This window comes from Salminus brasiliensis, chromosome 16 (assembly GCF_030463535.1).
Source record: "Salminus brasiliensis chromosome 16, fSalBra1.hap2, whole genome shotgun sequence".
Classification (NCBI taxonomy): Eukaryota; Metazoa; Chordata; class Actinopteri; order Characiformes; family Bryconidae; genus Salminus; species Salminus brasiliensis.
Genome location: NC_132893.1, coordinates 28,196,256 through 28,223,403, shown reverse-complemented (window position 1 = coordinate 28,223,403; position 27,148 = coordinate 28,196,256). Strand labels below are relative to the sequence as shown.

Genomic DNA, 27,148 nt, shown 5'->3' with positions numbered 1-27,148 from the left:
GTCTTTCTTTAATGTTCCAGAGTCATTTTGTATCTCGGTCAAGCAGGTTGACTCATAATGACTCATAAAATATCATAAGACGTTGTCGGTGGCAATTTCGCATCTCTTTGTGGAGTGAGGTACTTTGGTTGTAAACACAATATGCCTATAGATAAACAGTGCAGACACACTTTGCTCTAAATGAGTGCCAACATGTATTTCTATTGAGGTTGAAATCCAGAAGTGATTTTAATACAGTATATATCTCTCTTAATATATATATATATATATATATATATATATATATATATATATATATATATATATATATATATATATATAATGTTTGTATTTATAATGCACACCTAAATGCCATATAGACTGGTGTGGGCTCTTAGGGACACATCTTATTTCTATCTAATTTATTCACTAATATCAACTACCTTGTTATGTCTGTCGCCACTCATGTCTCTGTCTCTCCTCTGTTGTTGGGAAAACACACACAGGCACACAAACTCAACAATATTTAGTGCCATTTTGTGTCATATCGCACAAAAACGACGATGCTCAAATCCGAAACGTACTAGCGAGCATCCGTTTAAACTGTTCTATAGAAACTGAAACGACTCCATTTCTAGCTTCTTTTCAGTGGTTTCTTATCACATCATTGTGTGCCATGAAGAAGGCACTGCAAACAGTAAGGTTTATAATATGGGTTCCCTGTATGCTCTACTTTTAGGGTACTTTCTGGGTGCAGATTTCTGAGTTAAGCACAAACTTAAACTTGACTTTTAAACTTATTTTATTTTCTCTTTTAACAATAGAGAATAACACCCCCATAGATTTTTATTGCCAATAGGAAACTGTTTTTATTCCTAATAGATCAGTTTCGGTCAGTTCACTCAGTGCCACAGAGCAGTTTCTGAGGTTCACACTTATACACTAGGTGAGTATTATAATGTTACTTATGTATTATAATACAGTGTATTATAACAGCTACTTTTAGACTGTAGGTTTATCCACAAAAAGCTGTGAAATGTTCCTATCCTTAATACTATCCTGGATTTGTTGGCAAATACATATGCCACATCAATTTAACTTTTGCAAAATGGAGGGGAAAGGAAAAGTTGTAAATTCCAAATGATTAGTATAATTAGTGGTAGTACAGAATTATTCTAACAAATTATGCAATACAATCTATGTAAATACGAATGTGTGGGAAGTTATTTTAAGACCTGATATTAAATAGAATTATGTTTTTTACAATCTTTGCCTGTCTCTGAGGAGCAGCACTGCCAAACGTAACAGTCATGATGCTGCCATTTAGGTCACAGTTTAGCAAATCCAGAGCACTAACAACCTTGTGTGGAATTTCTCAATGTTGCAGCTACAAGTAGTGCCATGTTTTAGATTCTGCTGTGGAAATCCAGTCAGAATGTAAAAAAAATTATGTCCCTGTCTTTTAGTAGCAAAGGAATCCACATCAAAAAGGAGCAGCTACAATAAAGTTTACATAGAAACCACCAGTATGGCCACCAGTACTAAAAAAGTACCTTGCACATTGAAAAACTGACATCTTGGTAAGTTAAAGCATCTTAAATGTAGGTAATAGAGCTAATATTTCTCCTCACAAACCTGTCTTAAGTATATTGTTCATTACTATTAAGTCAAAGACAACCATATTCACCATTAGTGTTGGACACAGATGGAATTTGGCCTCCGCCTTCAACCCATCCATGCAATGAACAATCACTAGTAAGCAGATGCACACAAGCACAGTGCACAAGTGCCTGGAGCAGTGGGCAACCTGTGCTGGGAGCACAGAGGGTTAAAGGCTTTGCTCAAGGGCCCAACAGTGGCAGCTTGTCAAACCCAGGTATCAAACCCACAACCACTGCCACCAGTCAGTTTCTACCACCTTTATCTTATTCTCAAATAATACTAATAATGAGAAATATTAGAAATATTGCCTTACGTTGGTGCATTTACTTGCCGGGATATCATTTTTTGCTGTGTAATTCATGTTTTGGAGAGTCTAAAGTCTGCCCAACTAAAAAGTCTGCCCAAAGTTCCCAAGTTTGAAGATAATAATCTTGTTAAAACCTGTTAAAGAGATTAAATGATACCCTATGTACCACCTTACCATGATCTGTAGCACTGTAATGGGTTGGGGAAAACTTGTTTTAGAGCCCTTGGTAACAATTCATAGTACAAACATAGTTATTTAAATAAACAAGGAGTACTTGCTGAAACCCCCAGCATCCCCTTTAGTGAGACGCTGGGCGAATGTTGTCTAGCACCCAGGTTCTCAGCACCGTACTGCCAAACCAACCCATGAGGCCGTGGAACCTCAGCATCCATGATGTGGCTCCTGTCTGAGCTCACTGGGAATTGCCATGAGATACCGCTGTGCTTTTTAATTGAGATTTCTGCTGTATTTTTGTAAAACCTGAAGTGTATTTATTTTTTAACTGTTCCATTACTCCTTTTCTTTCTTTCTTTCTTTTTTAAAGATGACTACTACAATAGCTCTGTGTATCTCTCTCTCTCTCTCTCTCTCTCTCTCGATATATATATCAGTATATATATTTCTCTCAAACACACCCTTTCTTCAGTATGGACTGCCGGCTGCCATGCTGTAACAGTGGCTTTTTCCCTTTGTATGGTAAACCTAGTCCAATAAACAGCATTTTTTCACTGTGCCTACCCGTCCTGAGTCTGTGCTATGGTTCTTTCTCTAACTCACTCCTCCATCCAATCACTACCGTACTAGCACTTTTCTTTCTTCATTCTGGGTCAGCGGTGTCCTCCTCACCCTCTGCAGCAAAACACTAACTTCACCCAGGCTTCCCCTGCTCTCTCCCCTGCCTGAATTTATCCCATCACTCAAGACTGCATGCTCCAATGACAAGCTATGCTCACCCCATCAGGCTTTCCACACTGTCTTCCAAAAGACTGACAAAGCAGCTGAAGGTTAGTACAAGATTTTGAGGTTGGCCTCCGAGTGTTAGGTCCCCAGGTCTTAGCTGATGCTCTCTAATCAACTAACGATAATGATAATTCACTAAGGTGTATTTTAGGCATATGGCATTATCTAAAAATCTATATGGACACTGTTATCTAGATGGAAATGTAGGCAAATGTAACGCTGTGAGTCTTTCCCAAGGCTTGTTTTTGCAATGATGTCCCTGAGCATGCCCAGGTAGGGTAGACTAATGAACTGAGGTTTGACAATAATGCTAATAAGCTACAAGATGCCATGTGATACAGTGTTTTAATCATGGGTAAGGGTGTTCTTGGGCATGACGCTAAGCCCATTCTCTAACATATTCACAGCTTAAAGTGTCTTATTGCTTTATAAAACAATCACAATACAAAATACCTGCCACTATGCACTTCTAAATGAGGCCACAATCTCCACAGTGTGGAGCACTGCTGTGAGGATGTAATTGCATTCAGCGACAAGTGTTAGTTAGATAAGGATGTTGGATGATCATAACCCCACCTCATCACCAACTCTCCAACTCATCCTAAAAGTATCGGATGGAGCACTATCTATCATTCCAGAGTTCCAGTGCTCTGCAGTTTAATGCTGGGGGCCTTTATACCCTTCTAGCCCATGCTAGAGGTTCATGTTTTGCTGCTCCAGAGAGTATTATTCCATTGGCAGTACTTCTCTACAAGGACTAGACAAGCTGTGTGTGTGCATATTTGCAGTCAGCAACGGGTGCAACTTAAAGTGGCTGAACGCTTTCATTATAAGGGGTGTCCACAAACATTTGGAGATATAGTGTGTATATCATCCAGTCAGATTTTGAATGGGAACTATGACTTTGAATGGGACAGGCGGTGCTAAGTAGAAGACAATGTAAGTGCCACATAAGTTACAGCTAATGGCTTAAGAGATCTAGGTGTGTAGCTGAAGTATCAGCTCTAAAATTGAGCTGCCAATTCTCCAATTACCCAACCCACTCGGAGGAGTGTGTCAGTCTTCACCCTCCGAGTGGGTTGGGTAATTAGAGAATTGGCAGCTCAGTTTTAGAGCTGATACTTCAGCTACACACCTAGATCTCACATGATAACACATGCACCGCCAACCTGCACCTCTTTTTACGTCTTGCAGCCGATATAACCTTGCCAGACAACCACAGCTCCACACTGTGGAGCTCTACGCTATGATGCTTGCTGGCAGATGCCAGTGTCAGCCAGCATTGCACTGGACTGATGTGGGGAGATCTACCCACTCTACAGAGAGCAAGGCCAATTGTGACTGCTGATGGTCAGCAGCATGACTGGGATTCTAACTAGAAATCCTCTGGTGATAGTGAGAGCACCTTATTCCGATGGACCACTTCTTGGTACAGCATATGAACTGGTGTTTTGCTAGAGCAGGTGTGACCAATCAGAAAAGTAGTACAGATGCTGTCACCAGGGTAAAATATTAGTAGTAGGAGAAGTATAATCATTAAAAAACAAATCCATCAAAATATACTTAAATGTAAATGATGGGACTAATGACTTCCCATACTTGCATAATAATGACTACTACTCTCTGAGATTAGGAGTGCTACAATAGCAGAGTGTTGCAATATGGTACAGCAAGTGCAAACAGCCAAATAGTTCCAACCAGAAGAAGAAAGCTATAGCATATAGCAATTTCTATATTCATTTTAATAACATTTAAATTATCATTTCTTTTAGCTGAATTGCTTATTAACAAACTAAAAAAATACAATAACCACTACATACCTGCTAATACACACAGCAAAACATGCTTCATGTATGTGACAGTCCAATGAAAGCACTGCAGTTGAAGTTCATCTTCTCCTTGATTTGATAGAAGATATTTATATGATTGAGACACACTTCCCTTCCCCAAACTGAAGGCCAGATTTGATAGTCTAATTATGCATTGCCTGCTACCTCTGCTTCGCTTGCTGCTGCTATTCAATGTAAATTCATCTTTCTTGACTGACTTCCCTTTACAGCATTAGACAGATGCTCTTATCCATTGCGACTTGCAGTTTCCCACATAACATGCCCATATGGGGCCTGTATGGGTAGCCCAACTGGAAACCAGAATGTTTTGTATGATATGTTATGCACACATACAGTATGGATACCCACTAGGGTCAGTAATGGACCCCATGTGGGTTGTACACTGCACATGGTGCCTGGTTAATTACATTGCAGAGATCTACAAACGTATAGGTGGCCTTGTTGATATAGCTCGGTGTTCTTCTCCAGAAGGGAAAATCAGTCTGCAGTATGGGGGTCAGCAGTGTTTCCCACTATGTTCTACCCACTGCATTCAAACATAGAGCTTCAGGATCATAGAAAAACTGTGTACAGTAGGTTTAAATATCCTGAAAAACTAGCATGCAAGCACACAAGCATGATGCTGATGCCTACAGGAGATTAAAAAAAAAGTGTAATGAAATCCTGCCCACTGATTCATCCTGTAATGAAATGGACTAATGTGGAGGTGAGGATGCTTAGATTAGACTGGGGACTATCAGTCTGATTGCCAATCCAATTACCTGGATAACTTAATGAGACTCATCATTGAATCATATGATGTGTTTAAGGATAGTATTATCAGTAGCATTGCCTCTTATAGAGTTTTATGTCTTACTCATTATCACGTACATGGACAGTATTCACTTTAGCAAGTAGGACTGACATAAGCACAAATCAAGCCACCGGCTCAGGCCGTAGACTCACACTAGTATCTAGGCCCTGTTATCGAAGCCAGTGAGTCCTTCAGTTGCTTCCCTTTACGATGAGCACTTCATTTTGAGTGAAAATCAAGTTCCTTTTAGATAAGTGTATACTAGAACATTTTTCCCACCCCTGTGAAGTTGCCAATTTGGACATATGTGGTTTTCTTATGACAGCAATATAAGCTAGAATATAAATAGCCTATTCACAACAGCCTGGCACTCTACAGGGCTTTAGTTGCAGCTCAGTTATTATTGAATTGTTTGATGGTGCCAGACAGTCATGCTGCGAGCTACAGCAATTACAAACGCGCTGTGTGAGAACGCACTGGAAGGCAGACTGAGAGAGTGCTGACTAAAGCTAATTCAGTCCTATTGAAGGCTGTGTATCAGTGTGCGCAGAGCTGGTAATTGATGAGCACCATCTGTCATTTAAAAGCACAGCGCGCCACGTGACACAGAGAGAAACACACTCATTATATTTGAATCTGTGCCTGCTTCCATTCATACATACAGAGGCACGTGCATTACCTATCATACACTATTCCTACCTACATACACTATTTGTCCAAAGGTTTGTGGACACCCCTTTTAATGAATGCATTCAGCTACTTTAATTTGCACCGATTGCTGACAGGGGTGTGCAAATGCACACACATATAGCTTGTCTAGGACTCTCTGGAACTGATAAACATGAACATATTGGCACCATGCCTATATGCAGTGGAACTGTGTTCTTTGGAATAGATGATGCTCCACCGAGTACTTTTGGGATGTAGAGGAGTTGGGGATGAGATCACCCACCATCCAACGACCTCAATAATGCTCACAGCGATGATCCAAATTCTAGTAGAAATCCTTGTTTCTCCAACAAGGGCAGGATAAACTCTTTTTTAATACTTTTGGTTTCAGAAGAGACGGTAGGTAACAGTTGAAAGCAGGTGTCCCAATACTTTTGTCCATTTAGTGTATGTAAGTACAGATATGCATTTTTGTAACGCTAATATGTACCATATATATTAAATAATTGGTCCCATAAAAAGCCAAACATTTTGTTGGTCTAGACACTGTAGGCCTGATTTCATAGATTGTCAAATAAGCACACATGCATGCACACACACGCACACATAATACAAGAGGAAGACACTGGCATTTTCTATCCACAGCTTTCTCCTCACCCCTGGCTGTGTGTGTGTGTGTGTGTGTGTGTGTGTGTGTGTGTGTGTGTGTTTGTGTGTGTGTGGGCTGCTCTGGTATAAGCATAAGCAGCTGTGTGCCTACTGAACTTACCCTGGACTCCTCCTCTCTTCCCAGCTCTTTGCCTTACAACTCACATGTCTCTAAATAGCCTCAATTTCCAGCCCTTCTAACACACATTGTCAATAAACCAGTATCTGCAATAAAGCTCTCAAGCACATACTTCCTAATAGAAAACACAACTGACAGGGGTTTCCCGTCATTAACATAAAGTGGCAGTTCTAAACCTCAGGCTCCTGAAATCTGATGCATTATACATTATTAACATTAATGCATGTTAATGCAATTTTTGACCAGTTTTGGACCATTCCTATTGGTCCATTCATCATGGAATATTCACAGATAAAGAATAATTACTGGACAAAAGATTTCATTATAACAGAGTCTGAAGGTACTACTGGAAGACTGATCCATGCCGGTGAGTGCTGAGGGAGCAATTAAGTGTTAAGGCGTCCTGTTTAATGGCACCTCAGCTGTATCTCAACATCGAGGGAGGACTAGGCTGTTTCCTCAGCCCTTCCTTCCTGTTCCTGTTGGTCTAGAGGATCAAACTGTCAATCATCTGGTCCCAAGGCTGCTTCTCTAACCTTTAGGCCATAGCTGCCCCCCTAGATTAGTGAGGAACACTGATTAGATAGCAAAGGACCTGGCTAGTATATCTCTTAAGCTACCACTAATGTATACACAGAGTTGTATACATTAGAGAATGTGAAGCTTTTAAGAAGCAAAACCTTTACCCACAGCAAATAACAGGACTAATAGGGTTCATTATGGAAGCTAATCATGGACCATGTTCCTGCCCATGTACCATTTAACATGTTCACAAAAGGTCTTCTCAGTACTGATGGAAAATACATTTTCTCCATGAAGCCTGTACTTTTGACTAAAGCAAACATGATGAGGGGAGTATATCTGGTAGGTTTACATGTCATTGTTTATAGATAGGTGACTTAGCACCAAAACCATTTGATGAGGTAAAATAGCAGTTACGCCCCTCTGTGAACCCAAGCAATGACTGTGTGTAATAAGATATTATTCATTCATGAGCCAGTTGATTATTATCTTGGGCTGAGTTTCCCAATAGCCTCTTTGTACAAAGATCATTGTTAAATGGTAGAGCGGGCATCACATTAAACACTCTCTCTACCAGTTAAGATGCTATTGGGAAACAGGCCTTCATTCCATTTAACTTGGCAGTCATTTAAACTTCAAGGAAGTTCAGGAAGGCAGCAGTTCCTCACTCTCATAAAAGCATAACATTACATATGAATTTCACTGCAGTTCCTGAATAATAAGCTATGAGCTAATGAATGCATTCGGCTACTTTAAGTTGCACCCATTGCTGAAACAGATGTGTAAACACACAGCTTATCCACTCACTTTACAGAAGTACTGCCAATAGAATAGGACTCTCTGGAGCAGAAAAACATGAACTTATTAGGCTAGAAGGAGGCATTAAGCCCCCCAGCATTGAGCTGTGGAGCAGCTGAATTGATGGATGATGTGGCGCAGCAGATAAAACCACTAGCTGCCAGTGAGCTATTACACTATGTGGGAGACCAGGGTTCGATTCCCAGTCTGGGTGACCGTATGCTGCGCTCCACCAATAAGAGTCCCTGGGCAAGACTCCTAACGCTGCATTGGCCCACCTCTGTAATATGAGTCACCTTGTAAGTCGCTCTGGATAAGAGTGTCAGCTAAATGCCATAAATGTAAATGGATGGTGCTCCATCCAATACTTTTGGGATGAGTTTTAGGGATAAGGTGGGGTGGAGATCCTCCAACATCTGGACCTCACTATAGCTCTTGTCGCTGAATGCAATCAAATTCACACAGCAATGCTGTGAAAAAAGCAGGATCAACTCTTTTTAATACGCTTGATTTCAGAAGAAACAATGAATGAGCAGGTGTCCCAATACTTTTGTCCTTATAGTGTATGTCCATCAGGGGTTAAGTATGAACTATTCTGGTTATGAATAGTACAGAATACGGACGTTTTGTGTTTCCAGAGGAGACTTTCTAAAATAGGTGGTGACCAGGGTGGGAAGGATCTGCATTGATCTTCTCCACCCGTTTCCTTATCCTGAACACAAACAGGACTTGTAAAAGCAGGAGACAACACCCATAGATCTTCTCATAAGAACGGATAAAGCACTGTAGTTCATCTGTAGACTATGCAGCACTAAAGCAGACAGTTATGGAAGAGGCTAGGATGGATTTAAGGCACTGTCATGTGCTATCTGCCTTATCTGTGTTCTAATGAAGTGTACTGAAAGTTAATTTCTACCATATACTGTATATCAGGGGCAATATTGGGGTCCATTATGATTTCTATGACTAATTAGTACAGTGTGCTCTTTTTTTGGCTAAAATCTAATGTTCAGGCATTTAGTTATCAAAATGAAATTATGGTGCTTCTAAGAGTTGTATATTTGTCGTTAATCGTCACAGTCAGGCTAAAAATCTCTCTCCAAATCCCAAAAATGACAACTTTACAGCAGACTAAAAAAAAATTCTTTCCTTTAGAGGAAGTCAATGCAAAAAGTTTTACCCCGTAATTTTGGAGCATTTCTATTGGTGCATCATCATGACATTTTGATACAATGTTAAAAAAAAAAAAACTTCTGCCAGATTCATATTATGTCAAAAATTTAAAAACGATACAAGGTTTTCATGTGATGCTGATGATATTGTTTATATACAGATTCATGGAATTGTTTAAAAATCTGATGGTTTTGAGAGGTCAGAGATTTGCACCCTGCAGTTATACGATCTGAGTGTGATTGGTGTGGTTTTGTGTTGCAGGCAGTGAGAAGGCTCGCTGTGTGCTGCTGACAGCGGAGAACGGCCTGTTCCCTGTTCTTAGACCTTCACAAGGCCTGCCGGTGAGTGGAACACTCATGTATCTGCAAACTGCCATCTGTCACTAGCGCGTGCAGGTCTACACTCTGCAGATTAATGCAAAACACTCCCCTGCTTTTGTTCCTCTTATAAGGAGTTGTTGCTGATGAGGTAGAATTAACAGCAGCGTATAGTGTAGTATCGTTGAACACAAATAAAGTATTTTTTTTACCACTGATTAAACTGCATGAGGCATAAAAAATAAAACGAGAAATCCCAAAATGAGGATACACTATCCCTGATATAATTCATCCCTTGACTGTGTAATAAATCCAACTGTTAAAAACTCAAACATTTCTATTAAAACTTCTGTATCTCTGTATGTCTCAGCTTGTAAAATGCATGTGAAAAATAATTACTTTAAGCAGTAATTCTACTTGATTAAGATTCAACACAATAAAAGCACAACAATTTCATGCCTGCTCTTGTTTGTATCTGTATTTCTTACAGATACAAAAAACAAGAGAAGGGAGGAAATTTTTCACTATAAAATATTGTACTTTTATTGTGTTAAATCTTAATCAAAAAAGCATAATGCGAGAATATGCATTTCTTGCTCCTGGGCTCCCCCTACAGTTCAGAAGTGGAAATCGTGCTTAAAAGCATAATTTTTCACATGCATTTTACAAGCTGAGATATACAGAACTGTCACTGAAAGTTAAAGAAGAATGTGGACTGAGGCGGTAGAATTGTACACAAATATGACTTCACCAAAGTTACATAGTGCAGCATGCTAAGCCCAGACTAGCAGTTCTTCCTATTACACTCATTCAGAGCATAATTTTTTATTTCATTTTTATTAGCATTATTTACAAGCTGATATTTTAAGGTAAAATGCTCCATAATGTTGCTTTAATGGAAATTGGAATTAGTTGAATCCTAATTAACTGAGAATGTGACTTAAACCACCAGTGTATTGAATCAAATTAATGAATTGCTGTGGATTGTAATGATGGGAATCACCCATAATAAACAGTACAGAAATACTTAGAAATCTGCAAAGAACAATTCTTGTGATTTGTAAGAAGGTGCTGAGGAAGGGTCATACCGCACTCTGTTCTCTATCATATCGCCACAACGTACTTCAGCAATTAGCAATACTTGAACAGTATGGCAAATTAAATTAATAGAGCTAACTCTTCACCTCTAGGGGATAACATCGAATTCTGTTTTGTATCTTGAGCCGAAGCCGAATTTCATTTCTTGCTCTTTCTTGGAGGTAGCGACAAGAAAAACATCTGCCAAATCTGCCCAGAGATGGAGCAAGACTCTAATGGCTTGTTTGCATCTGGACAGTGTTCCCTGTGCCTGCTTCCTACCCTATTAGACCTCAATTATTATAACTTCATTGCGCTTCAGATGATTAGTGAGCTAGTCATCCGCCGTGTGTGCCACCAACATTACTGGGTGTGATACACTCACTCAGCTTGTTTTTTTGAGTACGCTTGTGTAAGCGTAGACTGATTATGAAACATTATGCTATTTTCCCAGTATTAGAAAATGGATCATTTGGTGTCAGCATGAAAAACGGACTGTAGGCTACTTGACTGCAGATCTTGATGTCTGTGTGCTTTTTGTTTTCTTTGATTAATCTTTGCTGAAAGGTTTACATGAGATCTCTCAAATATTTTCAGTGTGATGACAATCTGATAAACTACAAAGAGGTTCTTTACAGAAGCTGCCAATCATTTTGAAGGGCACTATCGTGTAATATGAGACAGGAATCTACCTAAGCTGTGAAAGCCCTGTAATACAGGAAAGGGATAGGCAGTAGGAATACCCCACTCCGTTTCATTTAGGATTGGTGGCAATCCAGGCATGTCTTAATGGATGAGGAATGGCCTGTATTAAAGCCCCATCCCGCTCTAATGTTGTGTTTCTGGTTTGTGCTCTATTTATTCTGCTCGTAGAAGTATCAGCTACAACTTGCAGCAATGAGGAGCATTTTCAGAGTTTCACAGTGTTTCCACTGTGTTTCAACCTCAGCTGCCTGGTTCCAGATACCACAGGACACCTTCAGAGGTCTTGTGGAGTCCATGCCTCGAATGCTCAGATCTGGAGGACCTGAGAAATGATGACACAGCATTTACATGACCTCATACCACCATCATGTGTGTAATATGGCGTAAAATGTAAACCAGTTTGGCTCACTCTGCTTCACTCTGCTCGACCATTGATAAATCCAGCTGCTCAGTGTTTTTGTGTTTAATTTTATCTTGTTGACAACATATTCCAGCTATTGCTACCAGGAACAGTTTCAACTCATAAGAGATGCATTTTCAGTTTCTGCTGTCTGCTATAAAGTCCATCGACTGGCAACTGCAACAGTATTTTGAAACTACCTCGGTTTGTAGTGGTGCAGTCGTTAGAGGCTCAGCGGTTAGAGTGCTGGGTTATCAATAACAGGGTTGTGGGTTCGATTCCTGGGCTTGGCAAGCTGCCACTGTTGGGCCCTTGAGCAAGGCCCTTTACCCTCTCTGCTCCCCGGGTGCTGGAGTTGGCTGCCCACCGCTCTGGGTGTGTGTGTGTGTGTGTGTGTGTACTCACTGCCCCTAGTTCACTAGTGTGTGTGTGTGTGTGAGTGTGTGTTCACTACCACAGATGGGTTAAATGCGGAGGACCCATTTCACTGTACAGTGCACACTGTACAGTGACAAATACGTGCACCTTTTTACCTTGTAGGGGGGAACGTGAACCTGGTAACTCTGGCTGGGATATAGCAATAACTGTCTGCCTAGAACTGGCAGGTCAGGCAGTAGTTGTCCAGCCAATAGTTGGTGTCCTCTCTCTGGCACACTGGGGTTCAACTCCTTGGCCAGGCAAGTACACCAATAAGAGTCCTTAGGCAAGACTCTAAACACTACATTCACCTACCACTGGTGTCAGAAAGTGGAAAACAGCTAAATGGACTATTGCATGATGAAGCATATCTCACCCTGGATAAGCGCATAAGCCGAATATCTATACCTAAATAATGTCCAGAACACCGAAGATCACTTCAGTTTGTCGACTTGTTTGTCGGCTGAAGCACAACCTCACAGTACTTCAGACCGGGGAGGCAAAAAATCAGCTCATCCCTAAGAGAGGAAGAGCAGAGAGAGAGCAGGTATTTAAACAATTTCTGGAAGCAGTGGATCTCCTGTCAGATCTGCTCAGTGGACAAAGACATTCCTCAGATGCCATTAGGAGTTTTTTTGCAACTTTTTTCAGAAGTGTTTCTGCACCTCAGCTCAATTGTTCTAGAGGCTGTAGGCTCGTGTGCGCTTGTGTTCGCTTGTCATTGTCCAGCCAATTCACTATTGACTCCCCCTGGCTCCCACCATGCGTGTTTCAGTCGGTTCCTATTTGGTAGACTGTGGACAAAGGCAGGATGGTGGATGTGGTGGGGTGTGTGTGGGGGGTGGGGGGGGGTGGTGCTAACGGGGAGGGAGGGGTGGATTGTTGCGCAGCTGAATAGGGAACTGTAACCTGAGCGAAACGCCGCGCACGCTGCCTCTCACAGGTTCCAGACGGCCACAGAACGCGAGAGAAACCTCCAGGACTGAGCTCTGGGCTGCACCGTCCATTCATTATTCAGCAGCGGCTGCGCTGTGCTGTGCTGTGAGAACGGGACGGGGCAGGAGCACGCGCGAGGGCGAGTGAGTGAGTGAGCGAGAGAAAGAGAGAGAGGGAGAGCAGAGAGAGAGAGAGAGAGAGAGAGAGAGAGAGAGAGAGAGACGCCCCCAATGTCACCCCGGACGGATCGGCTGCACCAAAGCGCAACAGCTTCACGCAGACTTTCCACAGAGACTTTGTCGCTGTAACGCGCCGGGGGTTGTGCGTCAACGAGACCCTTTACGCACCGAGTGTCGCTGGTTTTGCCTGAAAACGCGTTCGTCCCCGTTGCTGCTGCTGTTAGCCGAGGATCTGCAGGGGCAGCTGTCGATGCCTCGCGCTGGACAGAGGTAACCTCCACCAGCCTTTGCATGCACAACTCGAGCGCTACGTGCGCGCAGGTGACGACGGTGTAAACGCAGCGTAAAGACCGTTAAGTGGCGTATTTTCAGGACTGGTCGCGTCCGTCGAGCGTCCGTTAGCGTGTGTGAAGGTGGGCGCTGCTGTCAGCTGAGGTTGTCCGCTGCATGTTTTGGGGAGGTGGTTGGATGAGAAAGGGCAGTGCAGTGCAGATGGCTGTGTTCAGTTAAGAGCCTGCTTTTCCAAAGAGGTCAGCAGCGTTGTGGGCTGACTGCAGAGGGTTTTCAGCTTCCCTTGCAGCAGTGCTGGGTGACCTCCGTTCGGAATGCATAAGAAGTATCGATTGCAGGGGCTGAACTTGTGTGGATGCGAAAGTTGATGACTTGCTGGTCAATATTAAAGGGTGCCTTTCATTTACATGATTCAAATTAGTCAGATGGTTGCAGATGAGTCAGATGTGTTACATCAACACAATCCCTCTGGCCAGAACAAGCAAACTAAACTGTGTTGGTGTGGCACAGTGTGCAACCAAGGGCTCGTACATAGAACCATGATAACTCAAAGAACCATTAGTATTAGTCTATTAGCCTGGATCTTTTCCATGGTAAAAAAACAGAATCTTTAAAAGTGGTTCTGTATAGATTTCCATGTTGTCTCCAGTTAAAGAACCTCTTACTAGTATCCAGTACTAGTAGATTAGCATAGATTGTATAGAACAACAGTTTGAAGCTAAGCAAGGGACCCTATATTTAGACATTTAGGTGGATCTTTAAGTGGTCGTGGTCTTTGGTGTGATGCCATGGAATAACCTCCTTTGTTGGTGGGTGATTTGTTAAAGAACTCTTTTTATAATGTAATGACAACATGAAGAACCTTTAAAGAACCTCTACAGATCTTTTAAAAGAGCCATAATTAGCAGTTTCTCCAGCATATGCTCTTTAAAAATGGTCTCTTTAAAGGTTCTGCATAGAACCATTAGTATTAGTCTATTAGCCTGGATCTTTTCCATGGTGAAAAACAGAATCTTTAAAAGTGGTTCTGCATAGATTTCCATGTTGTCTCCAGTTAAAGAACCTCTTACTAAAGTATCCAGTACTATATAGAACCCCTTTTGCCTTAGATTAGTATAGATTGTATAGAACAACAGTTCCAAGCTAAGCATGGGACTCTATATTTAGACATTCAGATGAATCTTTAAGTGGCCGTGGTCTTTGGTGGGATGCCATGGAATAACCTCCTTTGTTGGTGGGTGATTGTTTATAATGTAATGACAACATAACAAACCTTTAAAGAACCTCTACAGATTTTTTTAAAAGAACCATAATTAACAGTTTCTCCAGCATATGCTCTTTAAAAATGGGCTCTTCAAGGGTTCTGCATAGAACCATGATAACTCAAAGAACCATCTGAATGAATAGATGGTTCCTTATCTGCTTCTTTTCCGTAGTGGAGCATCCTGGAGATTTAAAAATGATTCTATGTTGCGGCAAAACGTTTACAGGATAGTAGGACACTTTTTTAATATAAATGTACCAACACTTTTTGGTACTTTTTGGAGTGATACCCCTTTTTGGGTGGGTGGTTCTTCAAATAACCTCTTTATTAAGAGATGTGTCAATGTGAAGAACCTTTTCGAAAGTTCAAAGAATCTCCATATTGGTGCTATATACAATTAAAGATTATTTAAAGAACCATATTCAGCAGTTTCTCCAGCATATACTCTTTAAAAAGGGGTTCTTCAAAGGTTATACAAAGAACCATGACAACTCAAAGCACCATTGGAATGATTAAATGGTTCTTTTCCGGGTTCTTTACCGTGGTGGACAATGTCTTGTAGACGTTTCTTTAATTATGGTTCTGTATCACGTGTTCCCATGTTGTTATGATTGGTTCTTAAAGTTGCCGTGGTTCTAGATATAACCCTGACTTTAATAAAGGACCCATTATTAATTGTAGGCTTCTCCATAAATCAGATGTATTCCTGTTGAACATGTTGTTTGCCTGATACTGTTCACACTAATGATCTTTAAAATACACCACAGATCATCCTAGGTTTTATACTGGATGACGCAGACAGTATCTGATGTCAACACCTCAGTTAACCTGCCCTCATTGTTCACGTACTCTGCGGCTCTCTACCTGAGAGGTCTATATTCAGTATGTCCCATTAAGCTCAAATGAGTTTGCTGAAGGGACACCGGTTTAACTGCCTCTTACCAGGGACTGCTTACTGCATCGTCATGAGTGGAGTTCTAAGAATAGATGATGCTTCTGTATAAGCCTTGTTTCTGTGTCATTTGTTCAGTGTCTCCCCAGCAAATACACTCTTAAAATTAGCGTAAGTCCTTCAGATGGTTCTTTGAGTGATAGGGTAGAAGAACCACATTAAAGGATGATTTAATGGAGATGTGTGTGAGTGGGAAGAACCTTTAGCCTATAGCTTGACTCACCAGCTGTTCTCAAGAAGAAACATCTGACATAAGAGGATTGTGACATTCACCAATGTTTTGGTATTTGAGATAGGATTTGTTGAGTTTGCAAAAATAATGGAGTAGAACTGTGAACAATGTTAAAAAAAAACTAAAAAAAAACATCATGGACCTGACGTGGACTTTGGTTGGATTTTCTTCAAGAAGAAATAGTAGAAACCTCTTAGAAAGAGACTTGTGAATGAGGCCTGTTGTCCTTGCACCAATGGGATGGGGACGGAATTCAAATCAAATTTATTTGTGTAGCACTTTTTACAACTGTTGTTGTCACTAAGCAGCATAACACAATCAGAAATTAGTAAAAAGACACGAAATCAGACCCCCATAACTATTTATTAATTATTGATAAAAGTCACCAAACTATTGATACTGTTATACTGCTCAGGTGTGCAACATATAATCATAATATAATAATCATGTTGTAGTATAACTTAATATAGTCATATCAGTGACAGTAAGAGTAATGAGAGTAATGATGGTTAATAGTGTTAATATTAGTAGTGGCAGAGAGTTAAGAGTCCATTTAGACTTGAACATGATCATTAGGTAGGTAGCAGTGTTAAGAGGGTATGCACCTGGTACCCCAGTGGTCAGTTTTCCAGAAGGTCGGGCTGGATAAGTGGGCGACCGTTTACTCTGAGAAGGTGAAGAGACAGAGTTAGTTCTGAATGGATTTAATTCATGAACAGTTAGTTTACACAGTCTTGGTTCTTCTCAATTGAAGCTCACGTCTGCTGAATCTGGGATGTTCTACTTAGAGCAAATCCTCAGGGTGGAATGAGAACAGCTAGGTTGTTAAAAAAGCAATTCCTGTAGCCCCTGATTGCTACTTTTTTCTTTAACCTCCAGTTAATTGATTCTGCCTGTGAGAAATTAACTCCTGTGCTTGGTAACTTTAGTCTAATCTCCTGCTTTCTTATTTTCTTTGCAAAATAGTAGTGAATGTAGTGTCCAACCACTTTATTAAGAACTGTGTTTGGTGGGCCTTCCATAGCACTGTATATTCCTATAAGGCATTACATTCTATGAGAGTTAATGGAAACTCTGGTACTCTCTCTGTCTTGGGTGTGTGCTGCTTTTGATAGACCTAGACACAAGATAGTACTTGAACGTGGTTCAGGTTCAAGTTAAGTAGTTGTGTGGCACTGGGTATTTAGGTTTCCCCCAATGTTTTGGGTCCTTACTCTGCAAGTTACACTATATGGACACAAGTTTCAGGACACTGGCTCATTCATTGTTTCTTCTGAGTTGATCCTGCTTTTGTTGAAGTAACTGCCTCTACTCTACTGAGAAGAAGGCTTTCTACTAGATTTTGGAGGAGCACTACTATGAGGATTTGATTGCATTCAGGGATAAAACTTTAGTGAGAGCATTAGTGAGGTCAGGATGTTGGATGAAAACCAACCTGCCTCCCCAACTCCACCAACTTATCTCAAAGGAACTGGATGGAGCACCATCCATCATTCCAGAGAACACAGATTTACTGCTCCACAGCTCAATGCAGGGGGACCTTATGCCCCTCTAGCCCAAGCCTGCCAATAAGATCATGTGTTCCTGCTCCAGAGGGTCATAGGCAGTCATTGGCAGTACTTCTCTACAGCGACTAGCTGTGAGTGTGCCAGCAATGATTGCAACTGAGATTAGCTGAATGCATTCATTAGAAGAGTTGTCCACAAACATTTGGACATATAGTGTATTTAAATGGTTCTGTTCGCTGGTGGTCTACAGTGGATAAATTGAGCACTTTCCTTCATCATTATGAAGATGATCCACAGCCATATTTGTCATCAGCACCTATTAGGTCCCTGTCTGACTAGATGACATTAAGTTGTGGATGTCCCACAGTCAGGAAGATAAACAGAGGATACTATAATGGTAAATGAAGCTTAGAGGGAAGATATACTGGGATATTTAGACTGTCTGTCTGTGAAGGCCAGAAACAATGTCATCATTCAGGGATCTCACCTTCAACAACCATATCAGTAATGTCTCCAACTGGTTTAGTGTCAACTCCTAGTAGCTGGGTGTGAGGTCTGTGACATGCTGTACACTGCTGATAGCTAGACTGGATTGCTGTAACACTCTTATCCTGGCTGACACAAGAGGTCGATTACAAATTTACAAGTTCAGAATTCAGCTGCCAAAATCTGAACACACATGAAGGATCACATTACACAGGTTTTCCCCTGTGTTTATCTTTAAGAACAGACTATGGCCCTCCTCTACCTCAACAAAGTGCAAGTTCTAGATGCCTCAGGGTTGGGTTTCCCAAAAATATCTTTGAACAAAGATAATTCGTCAGTTCTCTGAAAACATGTTTGCATGTTGATACCTTGACCAACGTTGGGCCTATTTGGTGCTGCCAATTAACCCACCTGTTTGTAGCTCCCTCTAGCACTAGCAATGCTCCCAACACTAGAAGGGTAAGGATTTAGCACTTGTGTCCTCCCATACATGCAAAGCTAGCCACCGCCTTTTTTCTGCATCACTGGGCAGCCTACATGTTCAGAGGAAAGTCTAGTCTCCAGCTCCGCCGCACCAGCTAACAGACACCAGTGCTGGCAACCATTGCTTCAAGAGGAATAAGGGGAGAAAGAGCCACCTACCCACCATGGTTAATTGTGCTCTTTCAGACTCTGGCCGCTGATGGGTTTGAACTTGTGACCCCCGGGCCTGCCCAGTCCACCAATCTTTCTTAAGAAGAAATTTCTTCTTAAAAAACACTTATTTGGGATTTGTTCAATTTCCAAGGATAAAGGGATCCAAGAGCAGACCAGCTTGATAGCCTAAACCACCAATCCTGAATCTTTGCACGTTGACCACTGCAAATAAGAAAACCCCTGTTAACCAAAAGTGTGTTTGTTTTCCATTGAGAGTGATGAGGAGGGGGAGTACGGACGTGTCCTGACCCTGAACTTTCACATTAACAGGCCTGTCACAGAAACAAGATGTCCTCCTGATGGTTGTTTCCCCCAAAATTGTTTGCCATGTCCGCCACACCCTGTTAAAGACAGGTCAATAATGGATGGACTGACAGTGCCTGGGAAAACCCAGTGTCCCTGATAAAGTGAAAGTACTCTCTGCTCGCAGCTGTGGTGATTTGGAAGGCAAGGAATGAAGAGCAGCAAAACAGGAAGCGGTTGCTCTGAGGAATTCTCAAACACTGTCAGCGCTTGGTCCGACTCACCAGCACTGATCACCCATCCCCCTACACCCCTCCCCTCCGCCTCCTGTGTGCAGTATGTGGTAGCTGTATGCTTTAATATTCTTATTGAATTATCTCGGAAACCTTCCTTTCTCCAAGCTCTGAGGACATTACTGTTTATAGTGAAAACAGTAAACATAATGCTGTTTACAGCAAATTATCCAGGCATGGCTTTGTTGCTTAAATTATACTTTCGACAACCGTATAATGGTACCATGTATAATCCTTGGCAGGTGAACAGACCTTCCTCTAGGACATTGTGTAATAGTTAGTCAAGAAAAAAATATTCAGAGTACTTTCTGTCCACACTAGCAAAATCTTAGTTAGTAGGGCTGTGTGTTGGCCTGGCAATAGAATATGCATCATGATACAGGGGTTACAATTCAATATATTGCAACATAGTATTGCAATACTGTAAGAAAAACAATATATAGCAATTTGTTTTTATAACTTTTTTTATTTAAAGAAGACTCATAGCATAAATATATACCATCATTTGTATTACTTGCAGCTGAGTAATATGAAAGTTGACGTATGAATCAGAACAGTAGGGTCTGAGGACAGAGTACAATACTGCTGTGTAGCAGTCAGGGTTTAAACACAACACTAAATGAACCACTGCCACTTTAATATAAAAGCAATACGGTGTTTTTACACAGTAAACATAATATCACAATACTTCGATATATCAATATTTTCTTACACCCCTAGTTGGAAGGATATGAGCTCAGCTTGCTGGTTGTTTCCTTTCGCTGTAATGGAAGGAGTGGAAGGTAGCTTTGAGCCGAGGGGTATCATGTGCTCTGTGGTTGGAATCAGAGCCAGTGGAAGCAGCCGGCTGCGTTTACCTCCGCATTGCCCCTGTGGTCTACTTAAGGTCGAGAAACTAAATGAGATTGCAGATACAGCAACCCTCACTCCAGCCATCAGTGTCCTGAAGGTAGGCTTGAGGTTATCATTGGCCTGTAGTGCTTCCTCACTCACTCCCTCCCTTCTGGACACACACACATACAGACATTCTTTAAACACACACAAACGATCGGTTGCTGTTTTCCAAGAAGATCGTTACGCAACACTCTCTGTGGGTCAGTGTTAAACACTCTGTCTCTTTTGTCAGTTTTTCGCAATTAAGCATCCTGGGGGGGAAACACATTTTACAGTGTCTTGGAAGCTTTTAGGCTGTAATTGTTTGATCTGTTCTCGGAAATCATTTCTCTGACTTTTATTATTTGAGAAAATACGCACTAGTTGTTGGGAATTGCTGCCCCTGACTTGCAGGAGGGCGTTTAGCTGTCTGTTGCAATTGTCAGATGGCTTTCATTTTACATTTTTTACATTTCCATCTGTATGAGTCCTCTCACACTGCTCAGGAGAAACATGTTTACAGAAAAAAACACATAATCTTTCAAAGAATTCTGGGCATGCATTACAGTTCAATATACCCGAGGGAAAAGGTGTGGATGAGTATTAGACATTGGGGATATTCTAATGTTGAAATAGGAAAAGGACTGTTCAACATAGTTTTTAAGGAAAGTCCCTTCCACTAGTTTGTTTGTAAAGGCCCAGTAAAAGTCACTTAGGCTCTGATTGGATACGGTCAGAATGAGAAGAACAGTGAAGATATTGGGATTAGCAATCTTAATAGGTCAATCGCTTGCTGCTAATGTGGCCATCTTATTCAAAAGATAAATATATTTACTTTATGAATTTCTATTTCTAAATGTGTATTCAACATGGAACTATACTTGTAGTATAGTATATTAACTAAAATTATTATTGTTAAAACATGGGGGGGTGGGAGGGAAATCAATGCATATTGCCATATTATGCTCTGTCCAGCATAGCTCTGAATATAATGCATTTTAATCTGTTACAGACATTCATGGAACATTTATATTGGTTACACTATTGGTTGCTGATTAGCATCTTCAACTATCAGCACTTCCAGCCTTACATTTTTCTTATTAAACTCCCTTTTTTCTATAACTGTAGACCTTTGTAGGCATTTGTGACTTTAATAGAGCGCTTGCAGGACACTAGGAGAGCTATTGTCATCTTTAGTTAATCTGGAATGCATTGAACAAGCCCTAACGAAGGAAGCAGAGACAGTCATCCATTCATGTAGACTATTAGTAAACAACTTGTTGTTCTTGGGGTTAAAAACAGATGACCTTATCAGCCATGGCATTGTTGGTGGTCCAGCTGCTGTCACTTATTCTCTTTACCTTCAAGGATTTTGTCCACATGATCTCATTTGTACCGACTGAATGCTTTTTGGTGTAGGGCCGAGTTGAATTCCTAGCCAAGGGCAGAGATTTCTCATATTGTTGTAAGAAATATAATGTAAAATAACGTAACATAAATATTTGTTATTCATCAACAAATCAACCCATAAAAACCCTAAAATGTTTATATGAAATTGTAGTAAACTGTTACTATTAGATCTTTGACTGAAAGATCTGCCCTGAAATGGGCTCTCAGGCAAAAGACTTGGATAAATGGCACCAAAATAGTCTTCTAAAAATAGGCTAGCTAGACATCCATCAACATTCATGACCCTGGCCATTGTTTTAAAGGTCCAAATTGCCAAATTAAGAAAAAAGACTTTAGCTATTAAATTCTAGGTGTGGCTGGTAGGCTTTAAACAGTCTGAAGAATGGCCATCTGTGGCACAGTTGGTCTTGCTCTCTCTGGGTGGGTTGGATGGCTGAAAAAACAGTGCAGTATGTTTAGAAATAGTTCCTGAGTTTATCTCACATATCCTGTTTAATAAACTCTCTGGGACATATTATTAAAGGAACACTGGATCCACACTTATGTTCTTTAGGCTACAAGATTAAAAATGAGGCTCCTCAAGGAAAGGTAACAGATACAGAAAGAACCTTTTGAATGCTTAAATGGCCCAGTTTATAGTGAAAAGCTCCGTAAAGGGTTCTGCTATTGTCTATGAACGTGCTTTTGGTACTGTGTAGACCCCCTTTTCTTTAGAGTGCAGTAAAGTTCCCAAATCTAAAATCTTAATAAATGGTTCTTGGCTGAAGACAAAAACATACATTGATGCAGAACACTTATGCTTTTTGGAGGTTCTTCATGACAAAAAACATTTTGGAGAATCTGGATGGAACTGATGTGAAGATAATGAAGGCTGGGAGCTTATTCACACTGGCTAAATAAGGAAGGGTAATCAGGGGCTGGAAATAGGATCGTAGATGCAGTGATTAGCTGCCTCTGTCATACTCTCACAGCATGGTGCACCACATCCAGGCACACTAGTCTTTTTCCACACGCACAGCTCCACCGCTCTGCCTGCACAGGCTCTGCTCGTTAGCGGGATCTGTTTGTGTTTGGCCTGTATCTGTTGAAAGCAGCTTCAGGACCATAAAGGCTGCAAATTGGGTTTGGTCTTGGTCTGAAGTGAAGGCGATGGTAGGGAAGCGCTGGGATACGGCTAGGAATTGTGTTCAGGAGTCACCAGGCAGTGGCGTCAGTCATGCTTTGGGGATTATGCTGCTTGCTTCACTGCAATGAGCAGGGAAAGCTTGAAGCTGAGTCAGCTCTCATAGTAATGAATGGCGGCAAAGGTAAGGTCATTACTACCCGTTAATTTTAATCTGTGAAAAACGTGATCGATTTTATTGGTTTCAAATTTACATGTGAACACAGTTATGGACAAAAGTTAACCGAAAGGTAGAGATGGCATATCAGTATTGATGGGTAGCGGTATCTTAGTAGGTTATCAGATATAGATGGTGGTTTGTACTGAAGGGCATTGATTGGCTCACATGCATCTCAGTTTGGGCTTCAATACATATTGAGTTTAGACTCAAAAACATTAGCACATGCAGCTGAAATTGCTTAGATTTTGCATAAGATATTTAGTGTTCCCATCTGTGGTGTTGTCAGGATTCAAACTTACAATCTCCTGTCTCTCTACACATACATCACTGCTGTCCAGTGAAAAACATGTATCTCTATTTTTGTCTGTTTTTAGTTTTCTCCATTGTTTGAACCCTGTAGATGCTCTGTTCACTGAGTGCATCCTTCTTGATGAATGGACCAATAGAAATGCTCTAAATTACTTGGAATAAACTCTTATTTTACATTGGCCTCCATTCAGTTAGGAGCATTTTTGCCCTGTCTTGTAAAGTCATTATTTTCAAGAAACATGTTTGTCATTGGACAACCACGATATGCAGTTAGACAGTTACACCACTCTAGAGCACCAACCATGAAACCATGTGCGTATTTCTGTTTTTATGCAGTGTAATTGTACGGCTCTAGGGTGGCCCAGTGATCTAACTGCATGCCCATCAGGGCATCAAAATCTTTTGCAGAACTAATCTATGGTGTTCTTCATGAATCCTTTGCCTTATAAACAAGTATTACTTGTGAGTAATGCCTCAAAACGGTACATACAGAAGACACAAGCAGTTCATATATACACAAGTACTAGTGTACCCTTCATATAAACTGCTATCAAAGTCATCATCAAAGTCATGCCCTTCATTAATCATCCTTGATGGCCAGGTGCACGACACTCATATCTCATGATGTCTTCTACCCTGTGAATTGTATCGCCTTTTAGAGGCTTTCAACGCCCAAGGCCAGTTTGTTATGAGTAGGCTACTTCACCAGTTTGGCCTGTCTCACTGCCAGCAGGATCTTTCCCTACCAAAACAGCCTCATTATGTAATGACTACTTTTAACCAGTAATTATAAGGCTTATGGCCAAATTAATAAGTAGAGTCAAATTGGCCAACGTTGATACCTTTGATGGAATTCCTGACCAAAGCTAACTAGTAATTACTGTTAATCCTGGCTTCAGCATAAAGGTGCCTATGGACTGCTTCACCCATGCACTGGTGCTCCAAAAGCAGCATGTGCTGTTTTGACTGCTGCTCAGTAAAGTCTCTTACAGGTGTCGTAGCTTCTACTTGGAAATGTTTGGTTTGGACAGTTTCGCATTTTTACTCTAGAAGGCCTCTGTTTTGTACTTGAAAAATGTCCCAATACAGTACACACCAACCAGACTGTGCAATTATACTCTGCTTACTTTAACCCCCTCATTTGCAGTGGCATGTATCTTCAATTCTTCATTTCACTCCAAATCTTCACTTTTCCAATGACACAACTTTAATATTGCTGTTGTTATTAATGAATAATAACCCCGAAAGTGTAGAGGTCGACTGAAATAAGCAGAAGTATGTACTGAAGCAGTGTAGCAAGTAAAGCTGTGGTTTTGAATGTCACAGTGGCAGAAACCTCAGAAGCAATCCTACGTGAGATTACTTAACAACTCGACATGAATAAGACAAGTGTGTGATGACTTATGCATGTACACTAGTTTGCATGGTGCTAATTGGTAGCATATAAGGTTCCATTACTTGCCAGCTGTGTTGGGTTGGGGAGCCCCAGTGCAAAAACTGAAGAAGCTCAACGTCAGACACCAAATATATATATATATATATATATATATATATATATATATATATATATATAGTACTATACTAGGGCTTTAAAAATGGTTAAAAGCAACTGTTTGCCCTGTTTGGAGCAACTGTTTGGAGCAGTAACTACAGTAGCAGGAAAATCCTTCTTAACATTCAATAGAAAGTCAATGTTAAAAGATTTTGAGCATTTCTATTGGTTCATTCTTTATGAAATGTTGAAACAATGTCAGGCACAAAAAGTGGAAATTGGCAATGGTTTTTGTGTGACCGCAATGATTTACTTTATTAAAAACCTTACTTTATTTCCACCTCAGCGGAAAGCCTTTTTAGCACAGACCATGCCAGGAGTGATGAGTCTCCATCATCTGTTCATCATAGGCTTCATTCTTCATCTCTGATCAAAGAGACTAGCATCGTCAGCTGTTGTGGTCTGACATTACAGCGAGCTGCGCAGAGCAAAACCATGGCAACGTGTGTAGAGTATCCTTAATGAGGAGAGCTCTGTGGGTAATGGGGCTAATCCCTATTAGCACTGATCAGAGAAAGCCTTTCAGCGCTCTCTGTCACAGCAATGACTGCCAAACCTGTAGTCTGACCAATTCAAATTCAGTTGTTTACGAAGAACTCAGAGAACTGAGCAACCTTGAGGAGCACTTCAAAAGTTTGAGGACACTTTGAAAGTGTTTTCTTTGTCTGTTTGGGATAATGTTTAGATCTCTTTAGACACTTTTCTTTGCAAAAACTACTAAACTGTTTTATCTATTGTTGTGATCTTAGCATTCATCAGAATTCAAAACATCTTAGGTGTTTAAACCATTTTTGGGTGGGTTTTATAAATTGCAAAGCTATTCTAGGAATGTCCCGATCAGGGTATTTTGCCCTGAGTCTCTAAATGCTGAGTATCAGCTGATAGCAATCCATTCTTTGTGTTTGTATAAATAATCCAGGCACACAGTTTAGAAAAAATGAGCTGCTGATTAATATGTTCAGTAAAATCACTATTTTCAGCAGCAGTTTCTAAAATGAGACATTCTGGACTGATTTGTTTAGTTTAGTAGAGACTTTTACTAAAAAAAAAAAAAAAAAAAACATGATAAAAAAGAGTTTAATGGATATAGTGATCCATTCAAATATGTCTGGAATGGCCCCTATCCTAATCCAATAGATCGGATTGTGACAACTATATCATTTTCCTACCATTCTCTTAAAAATACCAGTTCTGTATAAAAGATCTGTGAGTGGAAAAACCTTTTAAAGGTTAAAATACCCTTGATTTGATATGATATGACATATTATTGGTTATTTTTTCCCCACCCCTCTGGTGTATAGTGACATAATCAAACTTTTTAAAGGCAACAAACATCAATAAATATTGTTGAAAAATAAAGAACATTTTATTAAGAATATGAATATAGCAACACTTATATTGAATTGTTTTTATATAGAAAATATATATATATTATTATTCCAATAAATGATAAACCAAAGAAGGTACACTATTATAAAGCTGGCTGTAGCAAAATATAAGTATTAGCAGTAACTACACCTGCATTAAATATTAGTTATGTGTTATGTTCTCATAGTGCAGTTACAAAATGTGAAGATCAGGTATTTCTCAGTAAGCAAAATAAAAAGTCATTTATCAAATTTGACAAGCAGTGTTTATAAGCACAACATGTACTACTAGGTATTCCACATAGAGATCCTTAGTAACAGCTCAACAGCCTTCTGCTAAAAGGCCTATATTTATTTATATATCTCAAGTGTATTAAAAGAAGCCAATCTTGCTTTTGTTGGAGTAACTGTCTCTACTGTCCAGGGAAGAAGGCTTTCTACTAGATTTTGAAGGAGGATTGCTGTGAGGATTTGATTTCATTCAGTGACAAGAGGTCAGGATGTTGGATGATCTCTTTCCCAACTCATCCCAAAAGTACTGGATGAAGCACCATCCATCATTCCAGAGAACACAGTTCCACTGCTCCACAGCTCAATGCTGGGGGTGGCTTGATACCCCTCTAGCCCATGCCTGCCATTAGGTTCATGTTTATCTTCTGTAGCGATTCCTATTTTATTGGCAGTGCTTCTCTAAAGGGACTAGACAAGCTTTGTGAATGTGTGCATTTGCACACCTGTTTCAGCAGTGGGTATAGTAGCTTATAGTAGCTTAACATAGTGTACATCAAGTTACTGTCA

The 27,148-nt window shown here is 40.5% G+C and overlaps 1 protein-coding gene across 3 annotated transcripts in view; it reads left to right on the top strand.

The window, feature by feature from the left end:
• palm2akap2 (PALM2 and AKAP2 fusion) overlaps positions 1-27,148 on the top strand; it is a 123,529-nt gene that overhangs the window by 60,727 nt on the left and 35,654 nt on the right. For 2 of the 3 annotated variants that reach the window (XM_072658049.1, XM_072658048.1), the window contains exon 9: positions 9,762-9,841. In XM_072658049.1, the coding sequence (XP_072514150.1) occupies positions 9,762-9,841 (80 nt within the window). Of the gene's footprint in view, positions 1-9,761; positions 9,842-21,512; positions 23,087-27,148 lie in introns of those variants that run through there. The other variant, XM_072658052.1, reaches the window with a different exon arrangement.